The sequence below is a fragment of the Geotrypetes seraphini genome, chromosome 7 (genome assembly GCF_902459505.1).
Source record: "Geotrypetes seraphini chromosome 7, aGeoSer1.1, whole genome shotgun sequence".
In the NCBI taxonomy this organism is placed as follows: Eukaryota; Metazoa; Chordata; class Amphibia; order Gymnophiona; family Dermophiidae; genus Geotrypetes; species Geotrypetes seraphini.
Window position 1 is genome coordinate 51070080 of NC_047090.1, and position 19882 is coordinate 51089961.

Below are 19882 nucleotides of genomic sequence, written 5' to 3' on the forward strand. Positions count from 1 at the left end.
TTGTCCATCAAGTCCCTTCCCTTATTTAAACGCAGACTGAAAACCCATATTTTTTATATAGCTTCAATCCTTAACCCTACTCCGCTGCCCTCCAACCCAGACAACTTCTTTGGGAAGCAGCTGAGCTTCTGATGTCATAATGGCTCTTCTACCAATAAGAGCCAACCTCATCAGTGATGTCACAATGGCTTGATTGTCCTGAACTCCCCTCAGCCCTCCAACCCAGCCAGCTGATTAACCGTTCCCTTTAACTTTATCCATGACATGAAGTGTTAGTCTGTCTTGCCTGCTTAGATTGTAAGCTCTTTTGAGCAGGGACTGTCTTCTTACTCTTTGTGACTCTGTGCAGCACTGCGTGCGTCTGGCAGCGCTATAGAAATAATTAATAGTAGTAAAAGTAGTAAAAAGGGGGAGGGGTTTGTTATTTGTTTTGGTTTTGTTCAATTTATTTTTTTTTTTTTTGGGGGGGGGGGAGGGTTGCCACTTTTCTATAAAGTGCCCGAAGTGTCATGTTCCAATTCTGATGGAATTCTGTAAATGTCCCAGTATAATGATTGGTTAATTAATTATTTGAAACTGAGAGTTCTAGGTTTTCATATGCCATTGGCTTTGTGACTTTGGTAAGTCCCTAAACTAGCCATCTGTGCTTGAGCAATAATAACACAAAATATTTGGAAGCAGAGAGCAGCATGAAAGCCAATGTAGAAACATAGAAACATAGAAACATAGAAACATAGAAACATAGAAACATAGAAACATAGAAACATAGAAACATAGAAACATAGAAACATAGAAACATAGAAAGATGACGGCAGAAAAGGGCTACAGCCCATCAAGTCTGCCCACTCTTCTGACCCACCCCATCAAGTCTGAGTGCTAATGACCCAGATCCTTAGCTCGACCCCCACAGGGATCCCACGTGGCGGTGTCTGCATATGTGCTTCTACGGTGCATTGAGAATCTTGATGAAAAGTGCTACAGAATTGCAAATGTTTGTTTATAGAATATATTTCCATTGTGTATTATTCCAGACACCACTCTCCTCTTTTCTTCCTTAATTGTAATTCAATTAAAAGAATATAAATAGAGGAACTCTGTAGACAGAAAACCTCAAACAGTTTGTGAGGTCACCAGACCTTCAAGAGCTCTTTGGGGCAGGGGCTCATTGCATATGTATGTATTTTGCTAAACCTTGTTTAGAGTAGTATATAGATTTATTTAGGAACCATTTTACTAAGCTGTAGCAAAAAGTGCCTTAATGTACCCTTGCATTTCTTTTTTCCTTTGCACTAAGATCATTTATGCCATGGCCATTAAAAATGTTTTTTTTCTATTTTTAGTATTAGTGGCCAAGCACTTTTGTTGCTATTACTGCACAGTCATTAAAAAAAAAAAGTGCATATGCGATTACAACCACGCATTTTGTGGACAGTAACAGCTCATGCATTATTCCTATGCTAATCAATTAGCAGTAATGTTGCTGTAGTAACTGATTAGCACAGAAATGACCACTTCTCCACTCCCCATACATGCCCCTTAATTATTATTATTATTATTTTTTTTTTTAAATTTTTAGTGTGCGGTTAGTGCACCAGTATTTTAAGCTATGTTAGGCACGTACTAACACCTAACACAGCTTTGTAAAAGGGCCCATTAGTTATTTACTGCTACTTAATTCAGGCTTTCTTGATAAGAGTTGAAATTACCGTATTTTTCATTCCATAAGATGCACTCCCCCCCCCCCCCCCAGCACCTTTTGGAGACAAACTTATAGACCTTAATATGTACACGGGAGAGGGGATATGATAGAGATGTTTAAATATCTCCATGGCATTAATGTACAGGAGGTCAGTCTTTTTCAAATGAAGGAAAACTCCACAATAAGAGGGCATTAAGAGATGATAGGCTCAGGAGTAATTTAAGGAAATACTTTTTCACAGGAAGGGTGGTAGATAAATGCAATACTCTCCTTGTAGAGGTGGTGGAGACAAAAAAATGTGTCTGAATTCAAGAAAGTGTGGGACAGGTACATGAGATCTCGTAGGGAAAGGAGATGGTGGGTGCTACAGATGGGCAGACTGGATGGGCCATTAGGCCTTTATCTGCCATCATGTTTCTTTGTTTCTATATGGGGGGATTCTATAAATAGAACTCAGATATGGTTACTAAAAAAAAATAGGTGCTAAGCACTGTTCTATAAAGAGTAATGGATACAGTAATGAATGCAGTAATGGATAGCACTGATTTCTGCACCTAACTTTGGGTGCCAGACTTACATCTGCTGAAACGTGCTATAAATGCTGGTGTCCAAGTTAGGTGCACTGGGGAAATATTCTATAACTATGCATTCAGCTTTTTGAAAAACCACTGGCACACCCAAGGCCACATTCCCTAGTAAATTTTTGAAATGTTTTTTGATATTTAATAGAACTTGTAATTTGTTTATCCCAGTATCGAGTTTTGAGATATCCTTCATGTTTTCCTGAATTATATTAGAGGGTTTGCCCCATCATCTCCCTGGGGCTAGGGTTGTCCCTGCATCCTATTTGTGAAAAGGAAGTCGGTATACAAGAAAGATGAGCTAATTAGAACATTATTTTTTTTCTACCCATGTCTGAAACTTGAGAGCAATAGCATCAATTGGTATACTTTAACTTGACTACTTTGGAAAAAATGTTGTTGCATATGTTAAACATACAGTATCATGTAACAACCAGGTGATGCTAATACAACTGCTTTTTTCCTGTAACATCATCTTTTTTTAAAGTGTCTAGTTTTTATGCCTGTGCTTTTCTGCATTAAAAATATTTATGTTATAGTTTTACTCTGCAAGGAAATTTACTGATGTGCCAAGCTACTGCATTTTAAAGAAATACTAGAGTAGGAGGTCAAGCATTTATTGCTGTTTTGTGCTTTTAAATAATTTGTTAATTGAGTGACAATCTGCTCAATGCAAAGTCCTATTTTAAATAATGCCCATTTATTTATAGAGCTTTTGATATAATCAGAAACTCCAATGGGAAAACTGAATTTTCTGGTTATAACTGGAAACTTTCTAGAATCATCTTGGCTCAGGGTGATCTGATGGCATCATCTGGCTACTGCCATCACAGCAGTCAGATGGTATAATTGAAGTAAAACTAAGAATGTTATAATGCCCCTGAATCGCTCCATGGTGCAACCTCATCTAGAGTACTGCGTTCAGTTCTGGTCTCCTTATCTCAAGAAAGATATAGCGACACTAAAAAAGGTTCAAAGAAGAGTGACCAAGATGATAAAGGGAATAGAACTCCTCTCGTTTGAGGAAAGACAAAAAGGTTAGGATTTTCAGCTTGGAAAAGAGATGGCTGAGGGGAGATATGATTGAAGTCTACAAAATCCTGAGTGGAGTTGAACAGGTACAAGTGGATCAATTTTTCACTCCATCTAAAATTACAAAGACTAGGGGATACTCGAAGTTACAGGGAACTGCAGGGAAATACTTTTAAAACCAATAGGAGGAAATTTTTTTTTTCACTCAGAGAATAGTTAAGCTCTAGAACGCATTGCCAGATGTTGTGGTAAGAGCAGATAGTGTAGCTGGTTTTAAGAAAGGTTTGGACAATCTCCTGGAAGAAGTCCATAGTCTGTTATTGAGAAAGACATGGAGGAAGCCACTTCTTGCCCTGGATCAGTAGCATGGAATGTTGCTACTCTTTGGGTTTTGGCCAGGTACTAGTGACCTGGATTGGCCACTTTGAGAACGGGCTACTGGGCTTGATGGACCATTGGTGTGACCCAGTGAGGCTATTCTTATGTTCTTATGTACATGCTAGTAGAGTTAGGCACCATGCCTTGTAGAATAGTGTATAGCCAGATTCACATGCAAATTTTAATGCATGTCAATTAACTTCAATATATAAATTGAAGAACTAAAGCCAATACTAGGTAGATTTGCATTGTCTGTTTTCCATATATGAAAATTTAGTTTAGGATGGGCTGAGGAGGGCTTTAACAAGAACTGCAGTAATTTGGAACATGAAGACAGTGCTGGGCAGATTTTACGGTCTGTATCTCACAAATGAGAAGATGGTTCCGATTGGCTAGAGTGAGCTTCGATGGCAACTATAGTAGTTGGAATCTAAGGATAGTGCTGGGCGGACTTCTATGATCTATGGCCCATAAATATAAAAGAAAAAAGACAATTTAATTTAATCATGAATTTATAATACGTGTAGCTGTTGGGTAGACTGGATGCATAGTTCCAGTCTTTATCTGCTATCTTTGACTAATGTTACTATGTAAAATGGTTGCTAGCACCCAATTATTCATAATTAAGGGCTCAATACTCAATTAATTTGCACACTCAAATTTGGGTGCCATATTAGAATCCATAGGAAACCATCTAAATGCCAAAATTCCACATATGTGTTATTCTATAATCTGACACGTAAATACTGTAGTGGTAGTTTGAAAGTTGGCACACACATGGGAAACATTCAGGCAGAGCATATAGTTACATATGTAAATTATAGAATGCTATTATTTATAGGTATATTTAAGCAATTTAGTTATGAATGCTGTGGCTGGTATAAGTTCTTGCACTTTAATTTAGGGACATATTTTATCTGTGATGCTAGTATTCAATAAAAGAAAGTAGGCAACTACTTCTTTTATAGAATAGACACCACTTAGGCACACTGTAGGCATGTAAATACAGTCTGACAATTAAGTTCATTAACTTGCCTCTGTGCGCTTACATTGACAACACTGTACAAACAACTCAGTAAGGTTTCAGAACCTTGGTATATCAGTGTCTCACAGCTGTGTTCGTGTTGACGTGTGGCAGTGTCTTACTGAGCAGTGTTCATTATTGCTGTTGCGTGTTTTTGTGTGTTGTCACGAAAATGTCAAGAACTTGAATTAAAGCAATGAACAAGCATTATATTTCTTGTTTAAACTTGCCAAGAGTGGAAGTGAAATCAGGGACATGTTAGTCCGAGTTTATGGGGATAATGACATGAAGAAAACGGCAGTGTACAAATAGATTAAATGTTTTTCTGTGGGGAGAGAAAGCGTCACTGATGAAGAAGGGTTAGGGCAGCCAGTAATGAGAAGAACTGAAGAAAACATTGCAAAAATTTATTGAATTGTGCATCAAAATCATCATCTGACTGTGAGAAGCATAGCAGACCAAGAGAAACAGGAAAATCTTAATTGAAAATTGTGGCATGAGAACGGTGTGTGCAAAAATGGTCACGAAGGAGTTCACTGATGAACAAAAGCAAAGGAGAGTCGAAGTTTGCCAAGACCTTTTGAAGAGGCAAGCTATTGTTTTGAACCATGTTATCATTGGTGATGAAACATGGGTGTACTAATACGACCCTGAAACAAAGCGTCAAAATGCACAATGGAAGTCAGCCAATTCTCCATGACCAAAAATGTTCCGCCAGTCCTAATCAAGAGTCAAAACGATGTTGATAACCTTTTTTGATATCAGTATCAACTGAATAAACAGTTAACCAAGTTTACTATTTGGAAGTGCTGCAAAGACTGAGTGAAAAAGTTAAACAAAAACAACCCGAACATTTACATAAGAACATAAAGATAGCCTTTCTGGGTCAGACCAATGGTCCATCAAGTCCAGCTCGCACGGCACTGTCTGTGAAGAAGTTTTTTAGCCAGAAAACAAATAACTGTATTGGAACATCCCTCCCTACTCACCTGATCTGGCTCCCAATAATTTTTTCTTTACCCGAAGATAAAGAAAATATTGAAAGGAAGACATTTTAATGGCATTCAGGACAACAAGGGTAATACGACAACAGCTCTGATGGGCATTCCAGAAAAAGAGTTCCAAAAATGCTTTGAAGGGTGGACTAAGTCAGTGTCGCTGCATAGCTTTCGAAGGTGACCATAATGATATTCAGCAATGAGGTATGTAGCATTTTTCTAGGATGTGTTCGCAAACTTAATTGTTGTAGGTATCTGTTATAGAATGCCCTTCATGTATCTTTAATTCAGCGAGGGAGGACACAACCAACATTCCGGAACCGGAAGGGATTGTAAAAGGAGATCAGGATGAAAATCTGGTCCAACTAGAGGTGAGTAAGGTGGATGTCCTCAGGCAGATAGACAGGCTAAAGAGCGACAAATCGCCGGGTCTGGACGGCATTCACCCAAGGGTACTCAAGGAACTAAGGAACGAAATAGATGAGCCACTTCGGCAAATATGCAACCTATCCTTGAAAACAGGAGAGATTCCGGAAGACTGGAAAATAGCAAATGTCACGCCCATCTTCAAGAAAGGCTCAAGGGAAGACCTAGGAAACTACAGGCCGGTGAGCTTGACATCGGTCCCGGGAAAGATGATAGAAGCGCTGATTAAGGACAGCATCTGGGAACACATCGAAAACACTGGGCAGCTAAAGCCGAGCCAGCATGGCTTCTGCAAGGGCAGGTCATGCCTCACAAACTTATTATACTTCTTTGAGGGGATAAACAGCCAGGTGGATAAAGGGGAATCTATAGACATCATTTACCTTGACTTCCAAAAAGCCTTCGACAAGGTACCACACGAAAGACTGCTAAGGAAGCTATGGAACCACGGGGTGCAAGGGGAGGTCCACAGATGGATCAAAAACTGGCTGGCGGACAGGAAACAGAGGGTTGGAGTAAAGGGCCATTACTCAGACTGGCAATGGGTCACGAGCGGAGTTCCGCAGGGGTCGGTGCTGGGACCGCTCCTGTTCAATATATTTATTAACGACCTGGAGGCAGGAACAAAATGTGAGGTTATTAAATTTGCGGATGACACCAAACTATACAGCAGGGTTGAAAACATGGAGGACTGCAAAGATCTCCAAAAAGACCTGACAGCGCTGGAAGAGTGGGCCAAAAAGTGGCAAATGAGCTTCAACATAGGGAAATGCAAGGTCATGAATGTAGGGAAAAAGAACCCGATGTTTACTTACAAAATGGGGGGATCACCGCTAGGGGTGAGTAACCTTGAAAGAGACCTGGGAGTGATGGTAGACACATCATTGAAGGCATCGGCGCAATGCGCCACAGCCTCAAGGAAGGCAAACAAAATGTTGGGCATCATTAAGAAGGATATCACGTCCAGGACAAAGGAAGTCATCCTGCCACTGTATCGTGCAATGGTGCGCCCGCACCTGTAGTACTATAAAGTCCGCCTAAAGTTAGGTGCCTACATCATCCTGCCTAGCCAATGTAGGCACCTATTTTAATTAATAGGCTTAATCAGTGTCGATAATTAATACTTATCTCATAATTGATATTAATTAGAATTCATTGATAGGTGCCTAATTTGGTGGATGTGATTCTCTAAAAGGTGGGCGCCTAATCCAAAGCACCTACCTATAAGTGGGAATGGTTAGGGGCAGATCATCAGCATGTTTTAGAGTTAGGCACCTGTTTTTGATGTAGGTGCCATTGTGCCTAACTTTGGCAGACACAGTTAGACCAAGAAAACACTGCATAAATAGGGTGTGCCTACAATTTATGATGCCTAGCAATGCCTAAACAGTGCTAAATATGATTCTATACAATGTACCTAACTTTTATAGAATCATGCTTAGTGCCACACTAGTCAACTTCTGATTTTCTAGGTGCCATATATACGAGAGTCTAATATCCTAACAAAGTGTGTCAGGGACAGGAGCAGAAGCATCAGGGTCAGTGCTGGCATTAGCAACAACAGTAATAGTATTTCTCCCTTATTTTCCTCTCTGTGCCAATCATGTCTTTTAAGGAGGAGGAGGAAGAGGACTGTGGCAGTGCACTATCTCCAGCCATGGCTTCCTCCTCTGCTTTTGAGCTTGGAGTCAACACTACAGTACCCATGAAGTTCAAAGTATGACAGCAGCCCTGAGAGGTAGAAGGACTACTATCCTTCTCCTTACAAGCTGCATCATGAGTAAGGAAATCAGAAGGAGATGGGGAGGGCAAGTGTGAGATAGTAAGTGAATGTGGAATGGAGAATGAGTGAGGGGATTTAGGAGGGCCAGAAAGTCAGGGTGCCCTGGCAAAGGAAAGTGAATGAGGGTATCAGAAGGACTGAGGGAAGAGAGTGAGTGAAAGGACTAAGCTGCAGAGTATAACTGAGAGATATAGAGGGGAATGTGGGGAAAGACTTATAGGATCAAAAGGTATAAGGGTGAGATCAGAGCAACTGAGAGAATCAGAAATTTGGGTGTCCAACTTTCTATTACCTGGGAATATGTACTTCTAAACTTATAGGTAACATCCATTTAAAGGTAGTTTCAAGTTTATTAAAATCTTATTATACCACCAAATCAGACTTCAAGGCGGTGTACATACCATATTAAAAATACATGTATTAAAAATAATACAGGATACAACAAAGGAATATCATACAAAGACTTAACAATATAAGACTGACGGACAAACTGGTACAGAAGGGAGGTGGTAGAACTACATGATTTATAGAGAAAGAACAAGTGGAACGGACAATAGGAAGGGAGCAGATATCACATGAATCAATCAGGTTCAAAGAGAAAGAGAGCGCCCTTAACAGGACGGTTAAACGTTAAAAGCATCCTTGAATAGATAGGTTTTGAGTTTAGACTTGAAGTCTGAAATAGTCATGTCTTCTCTTAAATACTTTGGAGCAGCGTTCCACAAAGTGGGAGTGGTAATTTAAAAAATGTATGGTTGCATTGTATTAATATGACTCAGGGAAGGTACAGCAAGAAAGTTTTGAGAAATGGAGCGGAGTGTTCTTTGGGGATCATGAACTGTTATTTGTCTAATCCATCTAAATATATCAATTTATACACATGGTAAGGGTATATTATCACTAGGAGAGCAATTCTATAAAGGGGTGCATACATTTAGGGTACCTAGACAAAGCCTATTTGGAGCCTATGCTATAAAGGAAAGTACTAAATTCCTTTATAGAATACTGGCATAAACAAGCCAAAGAGCAGGTATAAATGCTTGTACCTAAATTTGGGAGATATAGGTATAACTATAGCTTTTTATAAGTTACACACATAAATTTGCATCCCTGCTTAGACTCTACTCATGTGAATGTCCAATTTAAAAGTACAGTACATGCTATTGAAGGTATATGCTTTCTTACAAAATAGCATGCATAAAAGACTAGAATACTGGCATTTACAGGAATACATGTTACCTAACTTTAGGTTGTTCCATATAAAATTACTTTCTATACAGATACATTTTGGCCCAATCCCAGAACACACCTGGCCCTTTCTAATTTTTGATGGATAAATTTTGACTAAACATTGAGTTGTCCATCCAAAATTTATTCATTTGTTGGCTCTGAACATTTAATTTAAAATACTTATATAGTCAGTACCTGCTCCTTGCAGCTTACTAAACCCTATGTTTTCTCATTTCCGTGATGATTTTTTCCTTCCATCTCTTCCACATGTTCCTGTACCTCCACTAGTGCTACTCAGCAATAACCTAGCTAAACTATACCATCTCAAGACAATCTTCAAACTGATTTATATGGATACAAATTAGGAATGAACTTTTGTTGGAAAGAAAATAGAATGTTTTAATTGTTTTGTTTCTTTTTGTTTTGAAATGAAAAAAAAGAATTTCATTAATTTTCATTTCAAAGAATTAGTCCTTACCCCCACTATGTTAAAAACAAGCCCCCTTCTCACTTCCCCCTACAGCATCCAGGATACACTGGAAAATGTTTTGATGGCATCTTCAGCAGTGGTGAAGCGAAGCCGATGTCAGACAGATTTTTATGGATGGACATGTCAGACATATCAGGATGGACTGGAGGGGGCTTTGATGGCAACTCCGGTAACTGGGAAGTATAGCTAGTACAGGGCAGAGGTTTTTTTTACAGTCTGAGCCCTGAAAATGGCAAGGATGGATCAGGAGCAAGTATGAGTATTTTATACCACATTCATATTGTATGAATGCAGGTCTTGTATATCTTAGTGGGGGAGGGAAAGATATCTTATAATGGAACTTAGTAAGTACAAAGTAATAATACTATTGGATTGTTGATTCAACATTGCCTTGATAATTGGAAGTTGTTTTGAGAGACTTTTCTGAGGTTCTATCACCCAAGCCTGGCTGTACCATGAGGTGGCACGAGCTCATCACATCCCCTGGAAAGATTGTAAGGCAGAGACCCTGTCGGTTTCCCATAAGTCAACAAGCCATTGTGGAGGAATTGGTAAAAGAAATGTTAGATCTTGAGGTGATTGAAGAATCACACAGCCCATGGAGTAGTCCTATTGTCCTCATTCCAAAATCTGATGGTATGACAAGGTTCTTTATTGTCTTAAGGGGAGTCAATGTGGTTTCCCAATTTGATGCCTACCTAATGCCGTGGATAGAAGAAATCCTTGATAAGCTGGGAAGAGCGTGTTACCTTTCTACCTTTGATCTTTGCAAAAGGTACTGGGAAATACTCTTGGACTGGGCCTCACATGCAAAGACAGCCTTTCAGATACCACAAGGGTTGTATCAATTTAGGTGCATTCCATTTGGCTTGCATGGTGCTGCCACATATTGTCAGCATGTCATGAACAAAGTCCTGGAAAGGCATAGTCATTATGCCACTACCTACATGGATGACATCATCATCTTTTCAACTCACTGACCAGCCCACCTGTATTATCAGCTTTATGGGAAGCATGGTTAACTGTTAATCCTAAAAAGTGCTCCTTCACCCAAGAGCTAGTACAGTATCTGGCCTACTAAGTGGGAAAAGAGGAGATCAGACCCCTGGTGGACAAAGTAAAATGCATTAAGGAATTCCCACAACCACAAAGAAGCAATTATGGGGATTTTTTAGACTTGTGGGCTACTACAGGAGGTTTATTCTTCATTTCTCAGACCAAGCTGTGGTCCTGATGGACATGCTCAAAAAGAATTGCCCCAATCAACTTCAGTGGTCTCCAGAGGGAATCAAGGCCTTAGAACAACTAAAAAGGTGTTTGTGCTAAGAGACCACACTAAAGAAGGTGAATTTCAAACAAACTTTCATTTTGCAAGCTGACACCTCCCAGGAAGGGTTGGAGGTAGTTCTATCACAGATGTTCAGGGGGAAGAGCATCCCATAATGTGACTCAGTAGAAAACTGTTGCCCAGAGAGAAAGACTATTCTACCATCAAAAAGTAATGTTTGGCCATATAATGGGCCATTGAGGCATTTTGATATTATTTGGATGGCAGATATTTCCCTTTAGTGACAGATCATATCCCACTAACATGGCTGGCCCAAATGAAGAATAACACATGGCTTACTAGATGGTACACAGATCAGGGGTGTTCCACAAAAATACTGACATTCCTACATATCTGGAGAAAGGAGTAGAGCCCTCACCTGAAGATGAAATTATTTTGAGGAAGAGGGTATGTGGATGTGAAGAGCCTGTCACTGGTTCAAACTCTGGTTTAAACCCATTCAGTAATGGAAATATCCCTGTGCCTAGAGAGAGAAACCTATCTACTATGGCTGTGCCTGCTCTAAGGGAAGACACGGAGGGCAGATCAGTAGGCATACTGCTGAGAAGAGCAGGGTATTACACTGCCTTATCATTCCTTTCATAAAGCCAATGCAAGCACTCAAGCTAAACCCCTTTGCAAACAATCTGACACAGAAAGGGTTAAAGAAATGGGAGGGACTGAAAAGCTCAAGGTTCTCCTAGGAGCTGGAGTAAAGCTAAAGACACAGTAGGATAAATTAAGCCCAGCTGTGCATACAGGCAGGCAATTAGGAACCCAGGGAGGAGAGAGCTTCAGAGAATGCTCTGAAGGGAGGTCAATTCCAGTGCCTCTCCCACATAAACACTTCATTCCAGACTTCACTAGAGCTGTTAGAAGCCCAGCTCTAAAGCAGGAGCTAGAAGGGAGGGACAGGCAGCCAGGGCAAAGACATTTTGAATCAGTCTAGTGGACAAATGAGTCCTCATATTCAAAGGGGGAGGAAATGCCCATGGAAATACAAGACATTTATTCTGACATGAATAGTGACCATGGGATAAACTGAAGCCCAGAGGCAGTGAGTGAGACTGAAGAAAGCATGTATGAATGAAATCTTGTGTGGAAGTTAATGCAAACTTACTAAATGCCTGAAGGTGGTCTATAAACTTATAGGAAAGTACTAAAGTTCTTATGAATGAATCTTTCTTGAATTAATTTGAGGCTTTGATGCTAGAAATGGTGAAGCCAAGATCCCTTTAGTGCTGGGGAAATCTGCTGAAAGGGGGAGGGGCTGAGATTGGTTATCATACAGAGGGAAAGGAACCCTTAAGGCTATTTCAGAGCCCTGACAGTCTAAATCACCTAGAAGTAGGAACTGGAGAGGGATATAGACCATCAATTTCAATAGGGAAGTTAAGGTTCCTCATTTCCCTGTCAAGGGTTAAAGACTGGCCAGTGGGAGAATATAGCTCAGGGAGTCAGGTGGTAAAACTTCCTGAAAAGCCTTAATTTGAAGCACGGCTGTGATTCAAGTCAAAGAAAGGAAAGTAACCAGAGCAGGGTGGCCACCAGAGCCAGCCCTCATGTCCAGGGTGCTCCTGAACATTGTCTCTGGGAGCCATCTACAGAGACTGAGACAAGTGGCAGCTGGACTCTGGGGAATGTAAAAGCTTGTTTGGGAAAAGTTTTTTGTTTGTTTTGGCTTTCAAATTAGAAGATAAGTTGGTTTAAAATGAAGTGTGGTTTTTGGAACTGAGTAAACCCAAATCAGGGTAAGCCTAGGAGGCTACCAACATACCCCAGTGCAAGTTAAACTGAGCAATAAAATGTTTAAACTGACTGGTTTGTGGGCAGCATTTTGTTTTTCCTTTTTCCTCTGATGCCATTATTGTGTGGTACCTCAACGGTTGCTTGGTCTTGCGCCTGTGGCAGAAGTTGGGTTACTGGAGTGCTAGACAGATACCCCCCCCCAGCCCTTTCACAATATAAATACCTAAAAATAAATAAATGCTTATATACCAATGTTCTATAGCCCCAATAAAGTTAAACTCTCAGAAAGCTTAAAGCCCATAGGAACAATAGGAAACTGCAAGGCCAAAACTTTACAAAATGATACCCCCCTCCCCCCATTATGCTCCTATTAGATTTAGAGTTGTTAAAATTTCTTAAAGCAAATAATATCTTGAAGAACTGTGAAGCCTACAATGGGCCACTATATCCATAGGCATCATTCAAGGGAGGAACAAACTGTTTGAAGGTTTAGATGCCCTTTAACTAACGTGTGGTTAAATTTTGTATTTACTGGATAGTAAGTGGCAAAATTACCATGCAGTAAGTGCAAACCTTTGTGCTAACTCCATGGTTCATTCCCAGCATTTTCTCATATAGTTACTGCAAAGAAAAAAAATCTTTACTATATGATACATGAAGTGACACCGCAGATGAACTTACTGCCTCCTGCATAGAAGGTTGTAAGTGCATCTCCAATATTTGCAATTGTGACAACTCATGTTAAGATATTGTAGCTTAATTGCAACACACAGTCCAAACCCATTTCCCACCCTATCACAAAGTATTCAGTTATTGTGTGAATTAATGCATGCTGTCATGGCAACATAGTTTAACAGTAACAATTATCACATGCTAATTCGCATGGCAACTGCTTGCTATTAGTAAATAGGCAGTGCAATAGAGAATGACACATGGGTAACCCGCCAAAACGGTGGGGAAAAAAGTGGTTGCCACGGGTACGGGGGCAAGGCCATTTATTGCCCAATGGAGTGGTGAATGGCCTTGTCTCCACAGTTAAGGGAGGAAGCATGCATGGTCACTGATCGTGCACAGCCCCCTCCCTTCTTCCTAACGATTGCCGCTGCCGCAATACTTCAGATCGTCGCTGTCCATCCGGCCATCTCCCGCCCTCCCTTCCCCTTACCTTCATGCTGATTTTTAATTTTTTTCAACAAGCAGCTGGAGTCTTGACATTGCGTGTGGCTGCCGGAAAGTTCTCCTCTGACACAACTTCCTGTTTCTGGTTGCATCAGCTGAGAACTTTCCGGCAGCCACACGCAACTTCAAGGCTCTGGCTTCTTGTTGAAAGAAAATTAAAAATCGGCATGAAGGTAAGGTGAAGGAAGGGAGGGAGGGAAAATAGATTGGTGAAATGGAGTCTGTGTGTGTGTGTGTGTGTGTGTGTGTGTGTAGGCAGGGGTGGAGGTGGGCAGAGGTAGGAATTGTTAGGCACTGCCTGGACCACGTGAAGGTTGCTGAAGGGGTGTAGAGAAAGGGGAGGGGGTGGAAAGAAACAGGCACTGATGGGAAATGGGGAAGAGAGAGAGAGGAGATAAGATGCTGAAGGAAAGTGGATAGGAGAGAATGGAACAGATACTGAAGGGAAGGATGGATGGAAGGAGGGGATAAAGAAAAAAAAGGCACATGCTGGATTGGGGAGACAGATACCAGATCTGAGGGGAGGAAAGAAGGAGAGAGATGCTAAAAAACACCTGGGGGAGGGAAGGAAAGATAGAAGGAAGATGACAGAGATGCCAGACTATGGGGGGAGTGGAGGGAAGAAGATGGGTGCCAGACCAATAGGGGTGGGGTGGAGGGAGAGATAGAAGGGAGAGACAGAGAGAAGACAGACAGTGGAAGGAATGAATTGAATGAGGAAAGCAGAAACCAGACAATAAAGGTAGAAAAAAAAATTATATTTATTTTCCTTTTTTTTTTTTTATTTAGAATAAAGTAGTATATTAGTTGTGTTGTGTTCAACATTTATAAACAAAGTCCTGCCAGCTGAAGATCTCTTTCTCTAGTTCGGCAGCCAGAACTTTGATTTATAAAACGACAATTGTACAGAATATTGTTTCTTTTTATACTTTAATAAAATAAGTTCTTAAGTTCAGTGTAAAACTATTCAAGGCTTGTGTGGATGGGATCAGATGGTTTGTGGGGATAGGGCGGGAGCAGGGACCGAGCTCACGGAGACTGGGACCGAGTTCGCAGGGATGGGGACCAAGTTCATGGGGATGGGACGGGGACAGGAACAAGCTCACGGGGCGGCACTGGCTTCTCGTTGAAAGAAAATTAAAAATCGGCATGAAGGTAAGGTGAAGGAAGGGAGGGAGGAAGAATAGATTGGTGAAATGGAGTCTGTGTGTGTGTGGAGGCAGGGGTGGAGGTGGGCAGAGGTAGGAATTGTTAGGCACTGCCTGGACCACGTGAAGGTTGCTGAAGGGGTGTAGAGAAAGGGGAGGGGGTGGAAAGAAACAGACACTGATGGGAAATGAGGAAGAGAGAGAGGAGATAAGATGCTGAAGGAAAGTGGATAGGAGAGAATGGAACAGACACTGAAGGGAAGGATGGATGGAAGGAGGGGATAAAAAAAAAAAAGGCACATGCTGGATTGGGGAGACAGATACCAGATCTGAGGGGAGGAAAGAAGGAGAGAGATGCTAAAAAACACCTGGGGGAGGGAAGGAAAGATAGAAGGAAGATGACAGAGATGCCAGACTATGGGGGGAGTGGAAGGAAGAAGATGGGTGCCAGACCAATAGGGGTGGGGTGGAGGGAGAGATAGAAGGGAGAGACAGAGAGAAGATAGACAGTGGAAGGAATGAATTGAATGAGGAAAGCAGAAACCAGACAATAAAGGTAGAAAAAAAAATTATATTTATTTTCCTTTTTTTTTTATTTATTTAGAATAAAGTAGTATATTAGTTGTGTTGTGTTCAACATTTATAAACAAAGTCCTGCCAGCTGAAGATCTCTTTTTCTAGTTCGGCAGCCAGAACTTTGATTTATAAAATGACATTTGTACAGAATATTGTTTCTTTTTATACTTTAATAAAATAAGTTCATAAGTTCAGTGTAAAACTATTCAAGGCTTGTGTGGATGGGATCAGATGGTTTGTGGAGATAGGGTGGGAGCAGGGACCGAGCTCACGGAGACTGGGACTGAGTTCGCAGGGATGGGGACCAAGTTCACGGGGATGGGACGGGGACAGGAACAAGCTCACGGGGCAGAGACAGGGACAAATTTTTTCCCTGTGTAATTCTCTAATTTGCAACTTCGAGACTACTTTCAACTCCTCTCAAATTGGGTTCTATATCTCCAACCCTATATATCATGTCTGTAAAAGTTAGATTGTAAGCTCTAATAATAAACATGAATCATACAACTAACAAATACACATCATCCCAATAGTTCTACGTATTCAAAAACATTAAATGTGTTAATTGCTCTGACCCCCATATGGATTGAATAGGCATTGGAGCATTTGCCACGTGACATTGCTCCCATAGCTTAGTAAAGGGCCATGAAAAACAAAATAAAACAAAAATTCCTGTAAGCAAAATGGGAAATGACACAAAATGAAAATTTTCTAGATGTCCACCCCTATTAGTAAATGGGCCCTTTAATTTCCTTAGAACATTGGTTTTCAGATGCAGACCTCAACAGCCTCCTGTCTGGTTTTCAGACAAACACCCATATATCAGTGTATGTGTACACTCTAATTTTATCAATTCTTAGTCCAATTATTAGCAAATATATTTCATGAATAATCACCACAGATAACCTGAAAGACAGACCTTTCAGGGCTAGATCTGGAAACCACCAAATTATTTCTCATGGACTCAGTAAGCAGCATATACAGTATACCTAGATTTTATAGGACAACTCAGCAAAATCTGTTTTAAATAACAAGCCCAGTCATGTCATGTTGACTATGGATTAGGATCAAATGCACTTCACACTCTTTTTCTCCCAAGTTTGCTTCATGGTTTCTTGGTATTCCTTAACTATTCACACTTACAAACACACATATCTATAGTAATTAGAGAAAATCATGAAATCCTTTCTTACTGTTCTTTGATAAAGACAAAAGTTATTTTTGTACAGATCTTGCTAAACGAGTAATGCAGCAAACAAAATAACAGTCAAAGCTGGAGAAAAGTGACATTTAATCCTGACACATTTAATAAATGCAATGATATATGCCCCTCAATAGAGAAAAGAGATATGTCTTATTAATTCTAACCACATGGAGATATTGGCCAGCAGCCAGATCAAAGTTACTACAGCTAGGAATATGCAGCTGTATATTTAATGATATTTGAAATATTCTAATATGCATAAACTCATACTTGGATTCCTCAGGTAGAGAACAATGTCCAGACAAAAGCAATCAGGTTAATAGGCAACTCTGCAAAAAGTTTAAAAAACAAGACCTAACCTTAGATTCCTTTCTTCATAATGTTCTATACAAATAGCCTTAGGAAATCTAAACTAATATTTTCATTTTGTTCCCAAATTCAAGCATGTCTCATTCCTTTTACATAGTATTTTTGTTAGAATAACACTAAAGAAAAAAAGACATTTTTCATAGAATGCTCTTCACACTTAAAGAACTACATGTAGCCACTTGAAATTAACTGAAACTCTACAGTATGAGTGATCTAAGGATTTCTTAAAACATGTATATAAATAATAATTAAAATGCTCATGTTTAGCCCCAGAGATCAATTCTCTTTTTCTGAAACCAAATAAGGGCAATTATTAGTCTTTTCAGATATTTCAAAAGAAATCCTAACGTCTCTAAAAGTCTAACGTCTCTAAAAGCAGGCAGACGTACATGAAAAGGAGCTCCGTGCAACTTATCTGCCTTCAGGAGCCGGCCCATTCAGAGCCAAGTCTGAATACAGCCACCTGTGTGACTCCTTTTCTGAAGTTCATGTTCTAAATCCCTGTCTTCCAGACTTTTCTTCTCTCTCCCACCCCCACCCCCATTATTCAAAATAAACTTTCCTTTCAAAAGAGCCAGTTTGCGTTACCTTCCAAATATAAAAAAAATCTTCGTTTCCAAGCAAAATATTTGACTCTAATTCATAACTATTGCAAAGTGGCACCATTCCAAAGAAAATCCCGCTTCACTTAAAATTCATTAACTTCCCAGCTACTTACTAGCTGTATCTTTGACTAATCCACACAAGTGCTAATTTTAGAACTACACAAGTAATATACATACAATACGTTTGTATGTATATATGTCTTAAACTAAAATTCAGCTGTTTCACTTGTCATAAAAGGTCTATGCCACAAAACAAACCTGAGTTTATTGTCTATTCTGATCTTTCACAAAAATGTATTCTTCTAGTTTTTAATCAATAGCAAAACTCCATATCGAGATAGGACGGCTGTTAAATGACAAAGTTCATAACTACAGGAATTTATCCTGATTTAGTTTCAAAGCATAACTATCAATTGGCTTAGCCAACTAATTTGTAAATTCCTCCTAAAGGATTTAAATCTCGATTGCATTCAGAAAGGAAGGCTGGGTCAACGAAGAAATATTTTTTTAAAATACAAATTCATCGTTCCGGTAGGGTAGGGAAAAATTAAAAGGGGAAAAACTTACATTCTGTTGCCGATCTCTTCTACTGATCTCCCATAAGAGGGCACAGAGTAACTGAGCAGGAACACTGCGAGACCCCACTGCTGGAACAACGTCCTTAACATCTTGTCCTCTGCTTCTCAGAACCTGCAAAATACAGGAAAATAAGGCCAAGAGGGTACTCCTAGATTTTGTCTTAGCATCTTCCGAATTCCCGTAATACCTGGGGATCTGCGATGAAAATAAAATCAGAAGAGACAGTATGCGGCACTCACCTCTATAGATTAATGCTCCAAGCTTTTGGTCAGTCTTGTCTTTTCACAAAGCAATAAATAAGTAGAAACCACTAAAGAATTTCTTCCCTAAAATAAAAATTAAAGTATATATAAATTAGTAAGAGTGCTCTTATCCCATATAACAATATTCAGTTCACCTGGCAAGCACCTATCCCTTGGGTTTAAACTACTGTACAACACCCACTCCCCTTTTGGTTTTAATGATAAAGTGTCAAAAAAGTTAGTTGACAGTCAAAACTGCTTACCAGTTGTAGATATAGAATGTGTGCATATTTGTTTGTATAAATTGTTTAAATATGCATACCACCTTCTCTGCTTCAAGATTCAGCTCTTGCTCGAGATAACTTTGGTCCGCTTCTGTGGAGAAAAGCAGCATAGATTGAAGGTGACTGTGACGTCTCACTGGACAGCTGGCTTGCATAGGTTTGAGGATTATGGTGTGCTGGAAATCTTGCTAGCAGTGTGCAGGTTGCTTGCTTCTGCACTGGGTAGGGCTGGGTTGAGCCTGTCCTGGGCTGCTGGTAGAGCAGTGCTGACTGAGCTGGGCTCAAAATGTTCACACGCTCTGAGGCAGTGGCTTGGAATCATGCTGGAGGAGTTGACTGCAAAGAGAGGTGGCGCCCTCGGAAAGGAGCAGAGTTCCGATAGTATGGGACACCCATTAACTGATGCAATGCAAATTCCTTTACTTACAAGGATCAGAATAAAGACGGAGCAAGAGGAGAAGCAAAGAAACAAAGCACTTAGAACCCAGTCACAGTTTCACTCTGAATAGTGTTTCCTTATGTATTTCAGTAATTGAATCAGCATCTGCAAGTTGAGACTCTTGACTTTCTATAGCAGAACTACAGTCTGCAAAATCAGTAGAATTAAAGTGGTTATGTACAACAGTGTGTCTTGCTACCTTCATCCACTCTACAGAAGCAGGCATTCAAAGTACCAAGTTTGTCTATGTCAGTGATCTGGAAGCATATGGTATTAAGGTGTTGAAAAGACCTTTTTTATGGGTTGATTTATAATGTAGCGAGAAACCGAAATCACTTTGCTCCAGACTTATGTTTATTTGTGAGAAAATGCTCCAATTTTAGAGTGCTATATCTTGATACTTTAGCCTGAAAACAGCTGGATATCTGGAATCTGTCCAAACACACTCCAGTAAACATTGCTGCATTTCTCTTAAAATATGTGTTTTTGCCATCCTTGAAAAGGGGTATCCCTTTTCTGCAATACAGTTTGGAAAATGTG

The 19882-nt window shown here is 40.1% G+C and overlaps 1 protein-coding gene across 3 annotated transcripts in view; it reads right to left on the minus strand.

The window, feature by feature from the left end:
* The window catches only part of PTHLH (parathyroid hormone like hormone), a 60791-nt gene extending 41574 nt beyond the window's left edge, over positions 1-19217 (minus strand). The window contains exons 1-3 of one of the 3 annotated variants that reach the window (XM_033952082.1): positions 18945-19217; positions 18617-18703; positions 18366-18488 (exon numbers count right to left, since the gene is read on the minus strand). In XM_033952082.1, coding sequence (XP_033807973.1) covers positions 18366-18466 — 101 coding nt within the window. In that variant the 5' untranslated portion in view covers positions 18467-18488; positions 18617-18703; positions 18945-19217. Of the gene's footprint in view, positions 1-18365; positions 18489-18616; positions 18704-18882 lie in introns of all 3 variants that reach the window. The other 2 variants (XM_033952081.1, XM_033952080.1) reach the window with 2 other exon arrangements.
* Between the last annotated feature and the right edge of the window lie 665 nt (positions 19218-19882).